This window comes from Carcharhinus amblyrhynchos, chromosome 29 (genome assembly GCF_965287045.1).
Source record: "Carcharhinus amblyrhynchos chromosome 29, sCarAmb.v2.hapA, whole genome shotgun sequence".
Classification (NCBI taxonomy): Eukaryota; Metazoa; Chordata; class Chondrichthyes; order Carcharhiniformes; family Carcharhinidae; genus Carcharhinus; species Carcharhinus amblyrhynchos.
In genome coordinates, this window is record NC_137352.1 from 11,006,717 (window position 1) to 11,026,586 (window position 19,870).

At 45.8% G+C, this 19,870-nt stretch overlaps 1 protein-coding gene across 2 annotated transcripts in view; it reads right to left on the reverse strand.

Annotated features, from left to right (window-relative positions):
* The window catches only part of pcsk7 (proprotein convertase subtilisin/kexin type 7), a 234,248-nt gene that overhangs the window by 2,890 nt on the left and 211,488 nt on the right, over positions 1-19,870 (reverse strand). For both annotated transcript variants that reach the window (XM_080214647.1, XM_080214648.1), the window contains exons 13-15: positions 8,017-8,111; positions 2,793-2,889; positions 1,026-1,143 (exon numbers count right to left, since the gene is read on the reverse strand). In XM_080214647.1, the coding sequence (XP_080070773.1) occupies positions 1,026-1,143; positions 2,793-2,889; positions 8,017-8,111 (310 nt within the window). The remainder of the gene's footprint in view (positions 1-1,025; positions 1,144-2,792; positions 2,890-8,016; positions 8,112-19,870) is intronic.

The window sequence follows — 19,870 nt, forward strand, 5'->3', positions numbered from 1 at the left end:
TTCGAATTCTGGTTCCTAGTACATTCACTGAGTTTTTAGATTAATAGTCTAGCAATAATACCACCGGCCCACACCTCCCTCTACCTGCTCTGTGGTAACTATGATAAAGCTCCTTAGACAGACAAGCACATTAGGAATTGACCAAATGCATCAGCATCACACATGACCATGATGCCCAACCTGTTATTGAGGTTAATGCGGAAGTATTCTGCAGGAGTGCAGCTCAGAAATATTTGCCATAGACAAACCTGGATCATTCGGGAAGATCCAGGATCAAAATTTACACAATTGCAGGGAGTCTCAGTTTAAAGTTTATTTATTAGTGTTACAAGTAGGCTTACATTAACACTGCAATGAAGTTACTGTGAAAACTCCCGAGTTGCCACACTCCTGTTTGGATACACTGAGGGAGAATTTAGCATGGCCAATGCACCTAACCAGCATCAGACTGTGGGAGGAAACCGGAGCACCCGGAGGAAACCCATGCGGACAGGGGGAGCACGTGCAAACTCCACACAGACAATGACCCAAGTTGGGAATTAAACCCAGATCCCTGGCACTATGAGGCAGCAGTGCTAACCCGCTGTGCCACAATGCCATCTCTGCAGCTTCACTTTTAAATAATGGAGATGCCAGCGGCAGTAACCGCTCTGTCACTGTGGCCAGTGCGTCCATTGGAAAACCAGCCCAGGGCGTGGAACGCGATTCAAAGTGGAAGTTGTCCAACCCAAAGTTCATTAATGCAACAGAATCCTCATCATCATCATCAACCCAGCACTCTGACCTGACTCACCCGGGGCCACTTTTAATGTGACTCCAAAGTAACTGGAGGAGCCGGAAGGAGGAAATCTGTAACCGTCTATGTTAAAGATACAATTCTGCCAACAGTACCAACAGCTCGTTACAGTTTTGTTTGTGTAGCCTCCTAAAATCTGGCATTTTGCAGTAACGACTTTAATGACACACATCCACACAATGTGCTCCCGTAAGCAGTTAAATGGAATCGGCGCTATGATAAACGTTACCTTCAGTGTATTTGGTGTCATGTAATTCCACTCCTGGTCGGAGATCTCTAATCCAGGGGGACAGGGCAATGAGAAACTGTCATTTAGGAACTGTCCACTCATAGCTCCTTCAACAATCCTTTGCAAAGTCAAAGAAGCACATGGTTAAAGACAAGAATCTACCTGGCTGCAGGCTGAACAGGGTGTGTCTTTTTTACACACACGTGGGCTTCACTGGCTGGGCCAGCACTTTTTGCCCTGTGTAGATGGAACAATGTGAACAACTTCATGTTCAGAACTACATATTGGACAAGTACACCACAAACAGATGGGAAAGCATTAATTTTGACACTAAATTCTCTTTATTCTGCAGGCACTCTTTGCTTTTTTTTTCATTCATTCATGGGACATGGGCGTTGCTGGCTGGGCCAACGTTTATTGCCCATCCCTAGTTGCCCGAGGGCAGTTGAGAGTCGACCACATTGCTGAGGTTCTGGAGTCACATGTAGGCCAGGCCAGCTAAGGAGGGCAGATTTCCTTCCCCAAAGGACATCAGTGAACCAGATGGGTTTTTCCGACAATCGACAATGGTTTCATGGCCATCAGTAGATTCTTAAATCCAGATATTTTTTATTGAATTCAAATTTTTTTGAACACAAATCCCACCGTCTGCCTTGGTGGGATTCAAACCCAGTTCCGCGGAAGATTAACTGAGTTTCTGGATTAATAGTCTAGTGATAATACCACCAGGCCATCACTTCCCCCAAAAGGGCTATCCCAAGAAAATGAGCTCCCAGTGGTGGCAAGATGGGAGTTTATCTTCCTCAGGCCGCCTGAGAAGGCAGGAGGGAGTTTGTATTAAATTTATTCATTCCCAAGGCAGGGGGCAGATTGATTACCCACCTCTAGCTGAATGAGAAGTTGACGGTGTGCCTTGTTCTTGAAGTGTGGCAGTACATGCGGTGAAGGTAAATCATAGAATCCCTACAGTGCAGAAGGAGGCCATTTGGCCCATCGATTCTGCATCGACCACAATCCCACTCAGACTCCATCCCCGTAACCCCACGTATTTACCCTGCTAATCCTCCTGACACTAAGGGGCAATTTAGCACGGCCACTTAATCTGCACATCTTTGGACTGTGGGAGGAAACTAGAGCACCTGGAGGAAACCCACAGAGACACGGGGAGAATGTGTGCAAATCCCACATAGACAGTGACCCAAGCCAGGAATCGAACGCAGGTCCCTGGTGCTGTGAGGCAGCAGTGCTAACCACTGTGCCACTCTCCAACAGTAATAATGACACTCCCACAAAGCTGTTGCCAGGTGTCCGAGGATCCCCCATCAACTGGACGGATGAGGACTGACTGCCTTTTCCCATCTATTTTGCACCTTCTCATCACATTCTGGTCGGGTGCGGACGTATCTGCAGCGAGCCACAGAAATTGCTGATCATAGGAATCATAGAATCCCTACAATGCAGAAGGAGACCATTCGGCCCATCAGGTCTGCACCAGTAACAATTCCACCCAGGCGCTATTCCCGTAATCCCATCTATTTACCCCTCTAATGTATGTATCCTGGGACACTAAGAGGCAATTCAGCACAGCCACTTAACCTGCACACCTTTGGGCTGACCTTGGCTGTATCTTTGAGAAGGAGGCAAGCAACTTCCTTGGTGACCAACAGCACTGTCCAAGCTGTGGTGAAGGAGAATTTTGGGGAACAACGGGGAACTGTGAGAGATTTGGGGGCGAAAAATTCAAAGCTTGTGAACAAAAGAGTTTACCTCTGTCGTTGTTTGACGTCATCAAATGACCAGGAAGAACCGTACAGCGTGAGCTGCCATTGTTTGAGGAAACCGCTCTGCTGTTGGGCCTTCTCGCCTGAGCAGAGAGAGGAGGATAATGAGAATTATAAAGAATCGGGAGAAAGACAATGCAGCCACTTAGCTCAGTTCAGTCACAAATCTGGACCAAGGACTCGCTGCAGCCAGTGCAGATTGAGATGTTCATCAAGTAAACTGTAACGTTTGTGAGGTTAAAGATTTTAATAAATGCAATCAACTAAAGGTCAACTCAGTTTGGATCCAATGTTCCCTGATGAAAAGTTAAAGTTTATTTATTAGTCGCAAATAGGTTTACATTGACTCTGCAATGAAGTTACTGTGAAAATCCCCTTGTCGTCACACTCTGGCGCCTATTCGGGTACACTGAGGGAGAATTTAGCATGGTCAATGCACCTAACCAGCACCTCTTTGGACTGTGGGAGGAAACCAGAGCACCCGGAGGAAACCCATGCAGACATGGGGGAGAACATGCAGACTCCACACAGTCACCCAAGACAGGAATCGAATGTGGGTCCCTGGCGCTGTGAATTAAATAATTAAAATGGTCTGAATGCAAAAATCATCAAATTAAAGAACTGTTTGAAATGAGATTGGGAGATTTTGCAATGAAGGAGTAAAAAGGAAACAAAAAATCTCTTTCAGGGAGATTTTTCTGCTGATTTATATGGATACAGAATCAAACTCCTATAATTGCTTACTTTTGAAAACCAGTTGCAACAAGGGATAAGATCCAGACTCTGACAAATGCACAAAAAACTTATAAAAAATGGCCAGGTCAACGGGAATAAACTCCTTGAAGCTTTCAGAATCAAATAAACAACATGGTTGTCTAATAAAGATAACCTGAATTGCGTGTAATTTAGATAAACTTAGAGTGGAAAAATAAATCAATTTTGTGGCTGGGTGATGTGTGTGTTATCTATTCAGCAGACGGGGATTTCAGCCACTTTAGCTTAGCTGGTATCACCCCCGCTGGAGTCACAGGTTCTGGGTTCAAGCCCCACTCTAGAAAGCCAACCTTGGAAGACAGTGCAGTGCAGTTTGCGGGGTGGGGGTGCTGCTTTGTCAGAGGTGCTGCCTTTCAGAGAGTACATCAAAACGGGGGTGAGCAATCCTCTGCCAGTTCAGGTAGTCGTAAAACATCCAAAGAAGAACAGGCCGTTCTCCCAAAGTCCTGGTCAATGTTTCTCTCTGTACTACCACTAAAAAGATACTAACCGGTCATTAATCTCTTATGCTGTCTGTGGGGCCTTGCTACATACAAATCTACTGCCATTCTTGCCTGCTTAGCAACACTTCAAAGCCTTTGCCACTTTCAAAGTGTTTTGTGCTAGCCTCGAGATGACATCTAAATCCAAATTCTTTCCGAGATAGAAAGTGCGAGAGAGAAATGAACCTACAGAAGAAAGGAATGTAAAACTGGTTAATTAATGACGTGCTGTGCTGCCAATGAGCAGGGAACTGACATCATGCTGCTGACAGTTTAGTAAAAGAGAAGTAAATACCAAAGCTCAATTCTAGCAAAAGTGGGATGCAAGAGGGCACGGTTCAGGAGCAGGGCAGGACGTGAAAATCCAGACTGTGCCAGATAACCAACTAAAGAAAATAAAGTCCTGAACAGTGGCCAATTACTCAAGTCCTCGTCTACAGAGTAGGACCATTCAAATTCCCCCAGTGGAAATGACAAATGGAAAGGGGCCAGGTGGGAGAGATCTCTGAGCTCAGGCAGAAGTTGGATGGTGTAAGGCAGAAGTAATGAATAACAGATAAATGTATCACAGTCCAAACGCAGTTTAACAGAGGCAGCGAGGAAACTGTCTTCACTAAGCTTGCATTATCCAAGGGGTTATAGAGATTTTGATTTGATTTATTATTGTCACATGTACGGGTATACTGTGAAAAGTACTGTTTCTTGCACATTATACAGACAAAGCATACCGTTCACAGAGAAGGAAAGGAGAGAATGCAGAATGTAGTGTTACAGTCATAGCTAAGGTGGAGAGAAAGATCAACTTAATGTGAGGTAGGTCCATTCAAAAGTCTGATGAGCACACTGGTATACAATGCATTGGTCTGCGGAATGCTACAATGTACTGGATGCTTTCTTGTCATTACTCAAATTGAAAATAACCATGTATTTTAATCTTTATTTTTCACTTATTAACCCAGAGATGTCTAATGTTATTCATAAAACAGGCCCTATGTTGCTACAGATCAAAATAAAACATGCCTGATGTAGTTCATTGGGTAAGTGGGTTGTTATAGAAACCCGACCATTCAGAAGAGGCCATTCAGCCCATTGAGTCCACAGTGACCCTCCGAAAGAACAAGCTACCTAGACCCCAAACCCCTGTCCCAACCCTGCAATCCTTCACGTTGATCATGGTTAATCCACCTAACCTACACATCTTTGGGCTAAGAGAGGAAACCGGAGCACCTGGATGAAACCGAAGCAGACACAGGGAGAACGTGCAGACTCCACACAGACAGTGACCCAAGGCTGGGATGAAACCACTGTGTCGCCACGCTGCCATGTCCACTTGTGGTAGCCATGATGTGGAGATGCTGGCGTTGGACTGGGATGGGCACAGCAAGAAGTCTCACAACACCAGGTTAAAGTCCGAGAGGTTTATTTGGAATCATGAGCTTTTGGAGAGTAGCACTCACCAGATGAAGGAGCAATACTCCGAAAGCTTGTGATTCCAAATAAACCTGTTGGACTTTACCCCGGTGTTGTGAGACATCTTACAGTGCCCACTTGTGTTATAACAGGAAGATCCAAGTTTGTCTTCCCCATTCTTCCATTAGCTTCCATTGGCTCCAAGCATTGGAAAAAGTGTCAGGAAATTTGAAATTCCCATCTGAGCACTTCCTAGTTATCACAGCTGGAAGGTGCAGGTTTGTGGCCACAGAGGGTGGACATGGTCTGGTGCTATTGTCTAAGGTTAAATAGCCTGGACATTACTCACTGTCTAGGTTCACATGGCACAGTACAGTTTCCAGTGCTGTGGAACTGTACTCTATTATGAGTCACTGGTGTGGAAATTGTAAGGAATTTGGGATTAGCATTATCTGGACATTCATTCTGCCAGGTTCCAGCCTTTTTCCATCCACCTCCTCAGCACATTTTTAAAAATTTACTTATGGGACATGGGCATCGCTGGCTGGGCCAGCATTTATTGCCCATTCCTACCTGCCCACCATTTCAGAGGACAGTTGAGAGTCAACCACATTGTTGTGCTCTGGAGTCACATGTAGGCCAGACCAGGAGGGATGGCAGATTTCCTTCCCTAAAGGACATTAGTGAACTGGATGGGTTTTTGACGACAATGAACAATGGTTTCATGGTCATCACTAGACCTTTTATTCCAGATTTCTATTCTGGGTGCAGGGCTGAGTTGGTACTTGGGCACCCCTGGAGTATTTGCCAGTGACTCCCAGTGCTATATACCTGTTTGTACCAGGTTTACCATCACACGAATTACATGGAAGGTAACAATGCAGAAACAGGCCATTCGGCCCAATGGGTCTATGCCAGCATTTACACTCCACATGAACCTTCTCCCATTTTATTTCATTGCAGTCTCCATTAAGGTAGCATCTTATTCCTTTCTCCTGGGTATCCTTATCTGGCTCACACTCAGTTGTATCTAAGTTGTTAGCCTCATTTATTCTACATGTTAGGCCCATTAGTAGGTTGGCAATGCCAATCAATCCCAGAGATATTGATAGTAATTGGTAAGTCATAGAGATTTACAGCATTGAAACAGGCCCTTCAGCCCAACTTGCTCATGTTGTTCTTTTATGTAAAAAATCACTAAGGTAGTCCCAATTGCCCACATTTGGCCCATATCCCTCTATACCTATCTTACCCATTTAACTGTCTAAATGCTTTTTAAAAGGCAAAATTGTACCCGCCTCTACTACTGCCCTTGGCAGCTTGTTCCAGACACTCACTATCCTGAGTGTGAAAAAATTGCCTCTCTGGACCTTTTTGTGTCTCTTCCCTCTCACCTTAAACCCATGCCCTCTAGTTTTAGACTCCTCTATCTTTGGGAAAAGATGTTGAATATCCAGCTGATCTATGCCCCCCATTGTTTTACAGACCTCTATAAGATCACCTCTCAGTCTTCTGTGCTCCAGAGAATAAAGTCCCAGTTTATCCAGCCTCCCCTTCTAACTCAAACCATCAAGTCCCAGCAGCATCCTTTTTTGCGCACGTTCCAGTCTAATAATATCCTTTTTATAGTCGGGTGACTGAAGAATTCTGGATGAGGCAGATTATGCTTCGAAAGGGGCCAGTTTGCATTCCCTGTCCCCTATCCAAGGGGAAAGAGCTGATCTAAAACTCCGCAGGTTCAAGGTAACAGCAATGCCAGTAGCTCTGTTTATGGCATCTGTGCCAGTTAATATCATTTACGTGTCCTCAGGACTCAGGACAAAGCAGATTTACAACAAACAGGCACTCCCATCTTGCTAAACATCCAATGCAGAATAAAGATTCAGAGAATCTCAGATCAAATATGAAAGAGAACACCAGACATGGTGACACCTATATATTCTAGAGCTTGCTGGAAATATAAGTTTGTGTGTGTTCTCATGAAACCTTACAGTACTGGAAGAGGCCATTTGACCCATTATGTCGGTGCTGGCTCTTTGACAGAGCTGCCCAATTGGTTCCCCACCCGCACTCATATTGGGTGGGATTTGTCAACATGTGCCATTAGAATCCTACTGTGCAGAAGGAGGCCATTCGGTCCATCAGGTCTGCACCGACTCTCTGATAGAGCATCTTACCTAGGCCCTAACATCATAACACCATGTATTTACTCCACTAATCTACACATCTTAGGACACTAAAGGGCAATTTAGCATGGTCAGTGCACCTTACCTGCATATCTTTGGACTCTGGGAGAGAACTGGAGCTCCTGGAGAAAACCCGCACAGACAAAGGGAGAACATGCAGATTCCACACAGTCACCAAAGACTGGATATGAACCTGCGCTGTGAGGCAGCAGTGCTAACCACTGTGCCACAGTGCTGCCTCTTTCTCCGTAACCTTGGAAAAGCAGCATAACATTTCTTTCCACAGGGCAGGCTGGAATAAGGAACACATTCCACCAACACCACGTTCAGTAATTACATTTCCTGACGCTGAACTTACCTATATCCTGAATGACCAGCTTGTAGATGCCTTCTGCCCTTTCACCCCAGCATCGCACAGTGGAATACATCCAGTTGGTGAACCCAGAGGCATCCCTGTAAGGAGGAAGACATCAGATTGTGTAGTTAGCCAATGACCATCTTCTAACAAACTCATTTAATGAGTTATCTGTTGCGCCCAGTGGTAGCAGGTTTACATACTGCATGGAAGGTTATTTGAGTTATTTGTGAACTGCCAATGGAGGGTTGTTTATACATGAGGGCAAGGGATGCCAAAGTGCAAAGTGCTATTACCTGCTTAATGGAACAGACGAGATGTGCATTACAAGGTAAGTGGGAAAATTATTTATCAGATATACAGTTCTATCCTTTTAAGCAGGGTCCTGGGTTAGCCCTGAAAACACCCAGGGGAGGCAGGCGTGCAATGGTATTGTCATTGAACTAGTAAATTAGAAACCCAGAACTAGACCTGGGGATCCGGGTGCATATTTCAATTTAATAAAAATCTGGAGTTAAAAGTCTAGCGATGACCATGAACCCATTGTCGATTGTCGTAAAAACCCACCTGGTTCACCCCTTTAGGGAAGGAAATCTGCCGTCCTTACTTGGTCTGGCCTACATGTGACTCCAGATCCACAGCAATGTGGTTGACTCTTAACTGCCCTCTGAAATGGAGGGCAGTTAGGGACGGGCAATAAATGTTGGCCCAGCCAGCAACTCTCAGTGTCCCATATAAATGAATTTTTTGAAAAAATTGGATATTGAATTCGATGATCAGCCATGATTATGGTGAATGGCGGTGGAGCCAACTTGAAGGGCCGAATGGCCTAATCCTGCTTCTAGTTTCTATATTTCTAATAAATGCTGGCCCAGCAACTCTTAGTGTGATAAGTGGGCAGAAGATCTTGCTCTGGCCGATATCAGTTTGATGTTTTTTTATTAGTGTCACAAGTAGGCTTACATTAACTCTGTAATGAAGTTAATGTGAAAATCCACACTCCATGCATGTTCAGGAGAGGGAAAATTTAGCATGGCCAATGTACCTAACCAGCACATCTTTTGGACAGTGGCAGGAAATGGGAGGCCGCGCGGGAAACCCCCGCAGACACCGGGAGAACGTGCAGACTCCACACGCTGACCCAAGTCGGGAATCCAACCCAGGTCCCTGGTGCTGTGGGGCAGTGGTGCTAAACACTGTGCCGCCCCTACTTGTCCAGAGTTGAGCATCAAGGGTATTTCCCGGTTCCTCACCTTCAAAACCCTCTCGGGAAGTAGTGTGCCTCGTTTTATACCTCACTCTAAAGTGGAGGCTCGTGGGGAAAGAAATGGCACAAATTCACATCCTGCCTGTCGACATGCCAAGCCCTGATTTGCAATATGCATTGTGCATTTAAGGATATATTTAGATGTGGAAGAGGAAATGAAAAAAAAAGTCAGTCAACATTCAAAGGGCTATTTCACTCAAATCCATCCTGCAAAAGCATTCAAACCCCCTTTGGAGCAGTTACGTCCAATAGTACAAACGGCCAAACAGCTCTGCAGGGTAGATTTCAAAACCTAGACCTTTGAATAGGACATCTTCAGTGTTTCAGACTGGGTGACAGCCAGCATTAAGTAACCATCTCGTAGTGGAAACCACAACACTTAGTGTTCCGTTGCAAGAAACGATCATCTGGTTTTCAAATTCATTCCTGTTGGATGAAATATTTTCGCCGAGATGTCAGGTTACGCACAGTAACATTAGGCCCCTGTCCTTCACAGCACAGTATGAAAACAAAAAGAGGAAATACGTATGACACGTGCGGGGCTAAGGCTGGAAAAGCCTAAAGTTAACTTATTAAAAAGTGTGCACACCAGTCAAAGGAGGACAATATAAGCTGGATCTTGAGGAGTGCTTGGGGGTTGGTCGGGGGGGTGGGAAATGGGGGCAAATCTTTATTTTAAAATCGGGCGGCACGGTGGCATAGTGGTTAGCACTGCTGCCTTACAGCGCCAGGGACCTGGGCTCGATTCCCGGCTTGGGTCACTGCCTGTGTGGAGTCTGCACGTTCCCTCTGTGTCCGCGTGGGTTTCCTGCGCCGGTGCTCCGATTTCCTCCCACAGACCAAAGATGTACGGGTCAGGTTGATTGGCCACGTTGAATTGACCCGCGTGTTAGGGGATTGGCAAGGTAAGTATGTGGGGTTGCGAGAGTGGGGCCTGGGTGGGATTGTAGTCCGTCAAGACTCAATGGGCCGAATGGCCTCCTTCTGCACTGTGAGGATTCTATGAATTCTGTGAGATAGACTGCTGAAAAGGGAGTGAGAGAAATATCAGACATGACTCAGTCTCGAGACATTCTTTGTGGGTTTTGTAAACTTTATGGGTAAACTTGAAATTTGCTTATATTTGCTATTTTTTTAACCGTCATTTTTATTCTCAAATTGTCTTCAGATTTATTTATTTTAGCCATACTTTGCTGACTGGCAATTTAACCAGTGAGACACCGTCATTCTGTTTGCAAGACTGGAGGCTGATTGTTAAAAAGATTCTGCTCTTCCCCTATTAATGTCTTCACTTTCTCCAAAAGGGGCAACTCCTGTTGGGCTGCAATTTACTGGGAATCATTTATTCCCTGGCACCTCAGTTAGGAGGCCATTCCTCATCATTGACCCAGGCTAGCAGGCCACTTGATGCAATCAGGCATGTTAAGGTCCCAAACCAGAACCCCAAGTTACACGAGGAAGCCAGACTCAACCTGGTGTGGAGGGTATTAGCTATGAGGAGAGAGGTTGGAGCAACTGGGATTGTTCTCCCTGGAAAGACGGAGGCTGAGGGGTTTATAAAATTATGACGGGTATAGGTAGGGTAAACAGGTGGAATCTTTTACCCAGGGCAGAAATGACAATTACAAGGCATCACAAGTTCAAGATAAGGGGGGAAAGGTTCAGTAGAGATGTGCGGGGGAGGTTTTTTTTAACACAGAGGGTGGTGGGGGCCTGGAATGCACTGCCAAGTGAGGTGGTTGAGGCAAATACGTTAGCAACATTTAAGACTTATCTGGATAGACACGTGAACAGGTGGAGAATGGAGGGATATAAGCAGTTGGTCTAACTAGGACAACGTGTTCAGCGCAGGCTTGGTGGTTCGATGGGCCTGTTCTTGTGCTGTACTGCTCTTTGTTCTGTGCACAGGGATGGTGTGTGTGTGTGTGTGTGTAGACCAGGGTAAGATACTCTGCCAATTGGTGCTGACCTGATGGGCCAAATAGCTTCTTCTGCTCTGTATAGTTTTTACGATTGAACAAGATCAGAGGCTATTAAATTTACATCTCAAGTCTTCTGGCAAGTTGGGGCACAGCATAGTGACGCCATTAGTTTCCTGTGTAGGTGCAGACCAGTGCGTCAAGGCAGACGGAGTTTGGTGGCCATCTTTGTGACCATCTTGTGTTGGCAAAAGACACAGTGTCCACCAATAAGGAGACTTATCGGGATAGACACATGAACCAACAGGGAATAGAGGGATACAGGCAGCTGCATTGGAGAACGTGATCAACACAGACTTGGAGGGCCAAAGGACCTGTTCCTGTGCTTTGGACCACAGCAACTTTTTCTTTTTAGGGTAAATGTGAGAGTAGGACAATTCTTTCCAGGAATGATGGTTGGTGGTGAGCTGCGTTCTTTGCTGCGGGAAAATGTATCACAGGAGCAGGAAGTGCTGCAACGCCCCAATTAAAGGGGGAATTCAGCTGTCTATGTAGGCACACAACTAGCAGTCCTAATCCCCTCTGCCTTCCCTCTTTCCATATACCTTTTAATAAAGTTTAAAGTTTATTTGTTAGTGTCACAAGAAAGCTTACAATCACACTGCAATGAAGTTACTGTGAAAATCCCCCAGTCGCCACATTCTGGCGCCTGCTCAGGTACACTGAGGGAGAATTTAGCACGGTAAATGCACCTATCCAGCACGCCTCTTGGAAACATGCAGATTCTATACAGTGACCCAAGCCAGGAATCAAACCCAGGTCCCTGGTGCTGTGAGGCAGCAGTGCCAGTCACTGTGCCACCATGCTGCTCCTAAGACACACATTCCATTGCTCTTACATGTTGACCTGGTGTCTGTTTCCATAACCCCCACCAGTAACTCAGAGTCCTTTGTGTAAACATATTTCTCCTGTGTTTTGCTCCAGATCTCTCACACAGAGCTTCCCAAGCCCTTTCCCGCTGTGACCCCCCCATTCAAATGCCTCCAATTAGGGAGATGTAAGGGGTATTGAGAGTGAAGATGGGGTGAGAGGCTTTAGCTGTTGTGGGGAGGGGGAATGGTGGAGAGGTGTGGCAGAGGGAGGCTTCAGTTTCTGAGCTGATAGTAGTTTAGGATCCTGGTAGTTACTGGACGGTGATGTAATAGGATCTACATTATTGATGCAATAGGTCACTGACTAATTTTTAAAAATATCTAGATTATTCATGTATTACTTTGATTAGTAATAACTATGCATCCTTATTGGACCATGATTATTGACACAATTAGCAAATGACGTTGGTGTAATAGGATCTGGATTATTAATGTTGTAGGACTCTGATTATTTATTCAAATTTTTCTGATTTTGACATACTTGCATTCTGATTATTAAAGGAATAGGAATTGGATAATTAATGTAATTAGGTCCTGATTATTAATGTAATAGCTGCTGATTAATACATAGAATCATTACAGTGCAGGAGGAGGCCATTTGGCACCAACAACAATGCCACCCAGGCCCTATCCCGTTACCCCTATGAATTTACCCTGATAATCCCCCGACACTAAGGGGCAATTTAGCACGGCCAATCAACCTAATTTGCACATCTTTGCACTGTGGGAGGAAACCGGAGCACCCGGAGGAAACCCACGCAGACACGAGGAGAATTTACAAACTTCACACAGACAGTGACCCGAGGCTGGAACTGAACCCGGGTCCCTGGCGCTCAGAGGCAGCAGTGCTAACCACTGTGTCACCCTGCCGCCCCAAATCATTTATGCAATGTATCGCGTATCCCTTTTCCACTCTCTTTACTGCAGGTCCCAGGTGGGAAAGAAAAGTAAATGGGACGGCAGAAATAGCCAAAACGGAACAGTGGGAAACTAAGATTTGTTGCAGAGTTTAAAATCATGATAAAGTAAACTAGTTCCAGTAGCTCAGGGGTCGAGAGGACACAGATTGTGAGTGATTGGCAAAGGAACAAGAATGACATGAGTAAAGAGAAAAGCCAGGCGTGCCTCAATGACTATCACTCGGTGACTCCGACATCCATCATTGTGAAAGGGTAGTCATGGCACGCATCAACTCTGGCCTCCCAGATTGCCTGGATCCGCTACAGTTTGCCTATCGCCGCAATGGGTCCACAACAGACGCCATCTCCCCAGCCCGTACTCCAACCCTGGAACACCTGGATAGCAAAGACACCATGTCAGACTCCTATTTATTGACTACAGCTCACCATTATTCCTATAAAACTCTACTCCAAACTCTGTGGGCCTAGGGCTTGGCTCCTCCCACTGTCACTGGATCCTGGACTTCCTAACCCACAGAACCCAATCAGTTAGGATAGGGCACCTCCTCCTCCACGATCATCCTCAACGCCAGTGCCTCACAAGGCTGTCTCCTCAGCCCCTTACTATGCTTCATTTTTCATCTCTGGCTGGGTGGCCAAATTCCACTCCAAATCCAACTTCATGACACCACTGTTATGGGGCAGATCTCAAACAATGACGAGATACAGTATAGGAAAGAGATAGAGAATCTGATGAAATGGTACGATGACAATAATCTCTCCCTCAATGTCAGCAAAGCGAAGGAGAGGACATGTCTCTGTCTACATTAATGGTGATGAAGTGGAGATGGTTGAGAGCTTCAAGTTTCTAGGTTTTCAGATCACCAACAACCTGTCCTGGTGTCTCCATATTGATACTATAGTTAAGAAAGCCCACCAGTGCCTCTACCTTCTCAGAAAGCTAAGGACATTTGGCATGTGCACTACAACTCTCACCAATTTTTACAGACGCACGATAGAAAGCATTCTTTCCGGTTGTATCACAGATGGGTATGGTTCCTGCTCTGGCCAAGACTCCAAGAAACTACAAAGGGTTGTGAACGTAGCCCAGTCCATCACGCAAACCAGCCTCCCATCCACTGACTCTGTGTACACTTCCCACTGCCTCAGGAAAGCAGCCAGCATAATCAAGGACCTCACGCACCTTGGACATTCTCTCTTCCACCTTCTTCTGTCAGGAAGGAGATACAAAAGTCTGAAAACACGTACCAACCAACTCAAGAACAGCTTCTTCCTCGCTGCTTTCAGACTTCTGAATATACGTACCATATATTAAGCTGACCTTTCTCTACACGCTATCTGTAACTGCAAGACTGTATCCTGCACCCTCTCCTTTCCTCCTCCCCTAGGTACTCTATGAATGGTATGTTTTGTCTGTATGGCATGCAAGAAACAATAATTTTCACTGTATCCCAATACATGCGACAATAATAGATCAAATCAAAAAAAAAATTTCTACCTGACAAGTATTTGGAATGCATTGTCCAAAAGGGTAGAACCTTATAAATAACAAAATTGGATAAATACTTGAAGAAACATTGCATGGATGGGGTAGAATCATAGAATCTCGGCAGTGCAGAAGGAGGCCATTTGGACCATCAAATCTGCACCAGTAACAATCCCACCCAGATCCTATCCCTGTAACCCCATGTATTTACCCTATTAATCTCACCGGCACTAAGGCACAATTTAGCATGGCCAATCTACACAACCCGCACATCTTACAGGCTATGGGAGGAAACCGGAATGCCTCGAGAAAACTTACACAGACACAGGACGAACGTGCAAACTCCACACGGACAATGACCTGAGCCGGGAATCGAACCTCAGTCCCTGGCACTGTGAGGCAGCAGTGCTAACCGCTTTGCCACCGTGCCACCTGGTTTTTTTTTAAAACATCATTCAATATTGTGCAACATCTTTCCTGTGTAACACAAGACTCTATTTATCCTAACAAAGTAAGTTGTCCGGTGGTACATTAATTATTTAACAGTTGGGACACATCACTCCGCAAATTGACGATAATTGATAAAATTACAGTTTGTGCGAGACAGAGGGGGAGACAGACAGAGACGGAGAATTGAGTAGTGGTTGTAATGCTGAGTGCAAGAATTGGAGACCACCGTGGAACAGCTGTCCGCTGTGAGTAGGCTGCAGTAGACATCTGGGAAGGATAAACCCGAGCTCTTACAGTCGATGAGCCATGGAGGCAGCAGGCTGTCGGCCTGACTCGGGGGGTCTTGCGGCAAACAGTGTCGAAGGTCCGAGTGCTTTTGCTCTTTGCAGCTTGATGACAGTTTTAAGAGGCTGAAAGTTTGATGTGGAGAGTGTGCTGAGATCTGTGCTCCATGGAGAGAACCCAACACATTCCACACTTTATTGGGGACACTCTGTATATAATCCCACTGAACCGCACTCTTTCTGCAAGGTGTTCCCATTATGATTGCATTCGGCCCAATTAGAGAGGCAGTGTCAGCCCTCATTATCATCAACAAAGATGTAAACTGATCCATTCCATAATTAGCGATTCAACAACTTTAATTATTTTTTGCAATGTAAACGTAATTAACTTCTCCTGTGTTTAGAGATAGGAAGCAAAGTTGGCGTGACTGCCCAAAGCCCATATAGTGAATTCCATTCAGATTACATTGCAAGGCAGATTGTGACTGCAAGATTATGCAGGGGAATAATATGGATAAATAGTGATAGGTTGTTGCCACTAGAGGTAGTGAGAACAGGGGTGGCACAGTGGTGAGCACTGCTGCCTCACAACGCTAGGGACTCAGGTTCCATTCTGGTCTTGGGTCTCTGTGTGGAATTTGCACATTCTCCCCAAATTGCCGCAATCATTCCCCACCCCCCCAACCCCGGCAGTGGGAGGTCGTGTTGTTTTCTTCCGTTCGATGTTGGAAACGTCATTTGAATACATTTGCATCCCATTATCAGGCCCATATGCCAGAATCAAAACCCCCTCCCCCAACCTCATCAAAAGTCCATCCTCGTGTCTGCGTAGGTTTCCTCCGGGTGCTCCAGTTTCTTCCCACAGTTCAAAGGTGTGTGGGTTAGGTGGATTGGCCCTAGTGTCAGAGTAAATATATGGGATTACAGGGAAAGGGCCTGGGTTGGATTGTGGTCGTTGCAAATTCGATAGACCGAATGGCCTCCTTCTGCACTGTAGGGATCCTACGATTCTATTCTATGATCCTAAACAAGATATTCATAGAGTTAGAAAAGAAATTGCTCCACAGTGGTGGCCAAAGTGTGGCATTCTCAAATTCAGTCATTCATTTCAAAGGTTTTGAACAAAGGGTTATGATAAAAGGGGGAGCAAGCAGGAAGTCAGAGGGAAAACCACCAGCACAGACGCGCTCGTCCAAATGACCTCCTCCTGTGCACTAGCATTTTAGAGGATCCCAGTTTTGTGATCACAAAGGTACACACGTCACTGGCTTGATTGAACATTCAGTCCGCCTGTGGCTGCCAAAAGTACAGGCAGTGCCAGCAGAGACTGTTGTATGCAACTGGAAGGACCCTTTGCAGCGCACAGTGGGAAACGAAGTGTGGGGAGGTGTGAGGTTATTCATTCTGGTAGTAAGAACAGGGGTGGTCTAATGGTGCATTGCACGGCGTTCCTTATCCAAAGCCAGAAAACTCCGGGTTTGAGTCCCACTCTGGGACCTAGTGGCCATGGAAGGCGTGTTAAACAGGTTGATGATCAACCCGTAAATCCTTCCTATCTGCCTACTGCAGGTAGCGAGAGAGTTTCCTGGCCAGCCAGACTGCGGAAGGCAATAGGAAACCACTTCAATATCTTACCAAGCATAGCCATGGACCAACACATGGAAGCCCATGATCACCAAAACCATCTCAGGGAATGGTACATGAAGAGAGAGTCAGGATAGGAATACAGAATGGGTGGGAATTTCCACGCTGTGAAAGGAGGAAGTTCGCTATTGGCTAGGAGCAGGCTTTACTGTGGCGGAGATGCGCTGTTGGCGGGACTGGAAGATACCATCAGCATGAAGAGCCGGGAAGTTCCAATCAATGTGTTTTTTTAAACCCATGTTTAACGTTAATAACCTTTCATCCCAATAAAAAATATCAAATGTTCTGATGAAAGATCATCCAGGGAACATTAACTCTGTTTCTCCCTTCACAGATGCTGCCTGACCTGCTGAGTATTTCCAGCTTTTCCTGGTTTTATTACAGATTTCCAGCATTTAGTGTTTTGCCTCTTTATAAAATAATTTGGGTAATTTTCTCCTCTGTTAATGTGTGTAAAGCCATTGGCTTGGAATGAAAAATCTGGCAGGCTTTCTAACAAGATTGCCAATTTGAAAGCACTAAATTTACTCCTATACCATTAAAAAGTAAAGTTTATTTATTAGTAAGGCTTACATTAACATTGCAATGAAGTTACTGTGAAATTCTCCCAGTCACCACATTCCAGCACCTGTTCGGGTCAATGCATAACCCGCACGTCTTTCAGACTGTGGAAGGAAATCACAGCATCCAGAGGAAACCCATGCAGACATGGGGAGAATGTGCAGACTCTGCACAGACAATGATCGAAGCCGGGAATTGAACCTGGGTCCTTGGTGTTGTGAGGCAGCAGTGCTAATCACTGTGCCACCGTGCCCCCTTGTGCGATCGTGCTGTCCTTTGCTAATAAATGATCATTGTTTTAGGGGGTCAGCAACACAGAGGGTGGGATTTTACAGCCTCACTCGATGAGAAGGGAAATTCCTGCCCGAGGTCAGTGGAGATTTCCACAGTCGGATCCCTGTCTGCTCGAATTCCGTGGCAGGTGAGGTGGTAGAGTTCCATCCCAAGTGTATCAACTCTTCATCATTTCACTCCCAGTATCTTCAGGGCCTTGACTTCAACCTTCCCTGGGACAGCGGAGACTCTGTCCTACTCACAGCCCGGCCTCTCCTTCTAATTGACCCTGGCGCACATTTTGGGATGGGCCTCATTACAATGGCGAGGTTGGGCATACGAGAGGTGCCCACCTTAATCAGCGAGATGGGCTGAGGAGCGGCACGTACACATGGGTGAAGCTCAGGGACTGGAAAATGGGCAAGTTGGAGAGGCGGGGGGGGTGTGGAAGAGCTAAAAAGAAAATAGGGGGCCTCGTATTTCTGTCATTTAATTGTTCTCCAGTCTTTCTTGCCAAGGATGTCCACACGATTGGATGCTGGGATAGAATAAAATTGAGCCCAGCCATGGCGCACTCCATGGTTAAATAGCCTGCCAACACCACAATGAGCCCTGTGGGTGAACAGCCTGTTGGCCAAGGTTTGACCTGATTTATTATTGTCACATGTATTGGGATACAGTGAAAAGTATTGTTTATTGGGCACCATTCAGACAAAGCATACCGCTCATAGAGTACATAGGGGAAGAGGAAAGGAGAAGGTGCAGAATGTAGTGTTACAGTTACAGATAGACTATAGAAAAAGATCAGCTTAATATGTGGTCGGTCTATTCAAAAGTCTGATGGAAGCAGAGAAGAAGCTGTTCTCGAGTCAGTTGGTACGTGTTTTCAGACTTGTGTGTCTTTTTCCCAATGGAAGAAGGTGAAAGAGAGAATGTTCAGGGTGCACGGGGTTATACTATTACATTATACCATAATATAGTATATTTTTTATACTATGTTATACTATTTATGTACCGTTCATGGAGTACATGGAGGAGAAGGAAAGGATAGGGTGCAGAATATGGTGTTACAGTTACAGATAGGGTGACAAGAAAGATCAGCTTAATATATATCATAGAATCCTCATAGAATCCTACAGTGCAGAAGGAGGTCATTCAGCCCACTGGGTCTGCACAGACCATAATCCCACCCAGGTCCTATTCTTGTAACTCCATGTATTTACCTTAGCTAGTCCCCCTGACACTAAGGGACATTTTAGCATGGCCAATCCGCCTAACCCGCCCATCTTTGGACCGAGGGAGGAAACCGGAGCACCCGGAGGAAACCCACGCAGACACGGGGTTAACGTGCAAACTCCGCACAGACGGTGACCCAAGCCAGGAATCGAAACTGGATCCCTGGCGCTGTGAGGTTACAGTGCTAACCGCCGTGGCACCGTGCCGGCCTGGTGATACTGTCTACGACCGAATAGCCGGCAAACACTTGGGATCTGGGCCCACACAAGAATAGCTGCTCAAGTCAGAGACAGTGAAACAGTAGGGCTCATTTCTTATGGGAGAGAGAGAGAGAGAGAGGAAACAGCAGGATCGGGTTCTGATGTGCACGATCTTGGCAGCGAAGCGGCTAATCACACTCAAATAAAAACATGTAGAGAGCGCCAGGTAATTGAGAACAGGCCCAATTACTGCCGCGAAACAAAAACATTTGAATCAGGAGGCAGAGAGGCCGAAAGCCTATTCCCTGGGCGGAAATGAAGGCCAGCTGCAGCTACATTGTGCTTGAAACCAGCTAATTACCGCAACACAGAATTAACCTCCAACAGTCTGTGACAACGGACAGAATGTTCTGTCGAGATCAATCACAATTCTCCACTGACTGACTACACGGCATGAACTCATCACATCACATCCATGCAGCACGTACAGGCCCAACCTCAAATAAACAGCAGACAAGTTCCTGGAGGAGTTTGATTCTGTTGTGTTGCTGCGCTGGCATTTCTCAGGTTTATCCGGAGGGAACACCATCTAGGAATCGACCACACAAATGCTTCTTCCAAAGCTCCCTCTCAAATTACGGCTGACTGCTTCACCAGCCATTCCTGAAGAGCGAATTGGTCCCCT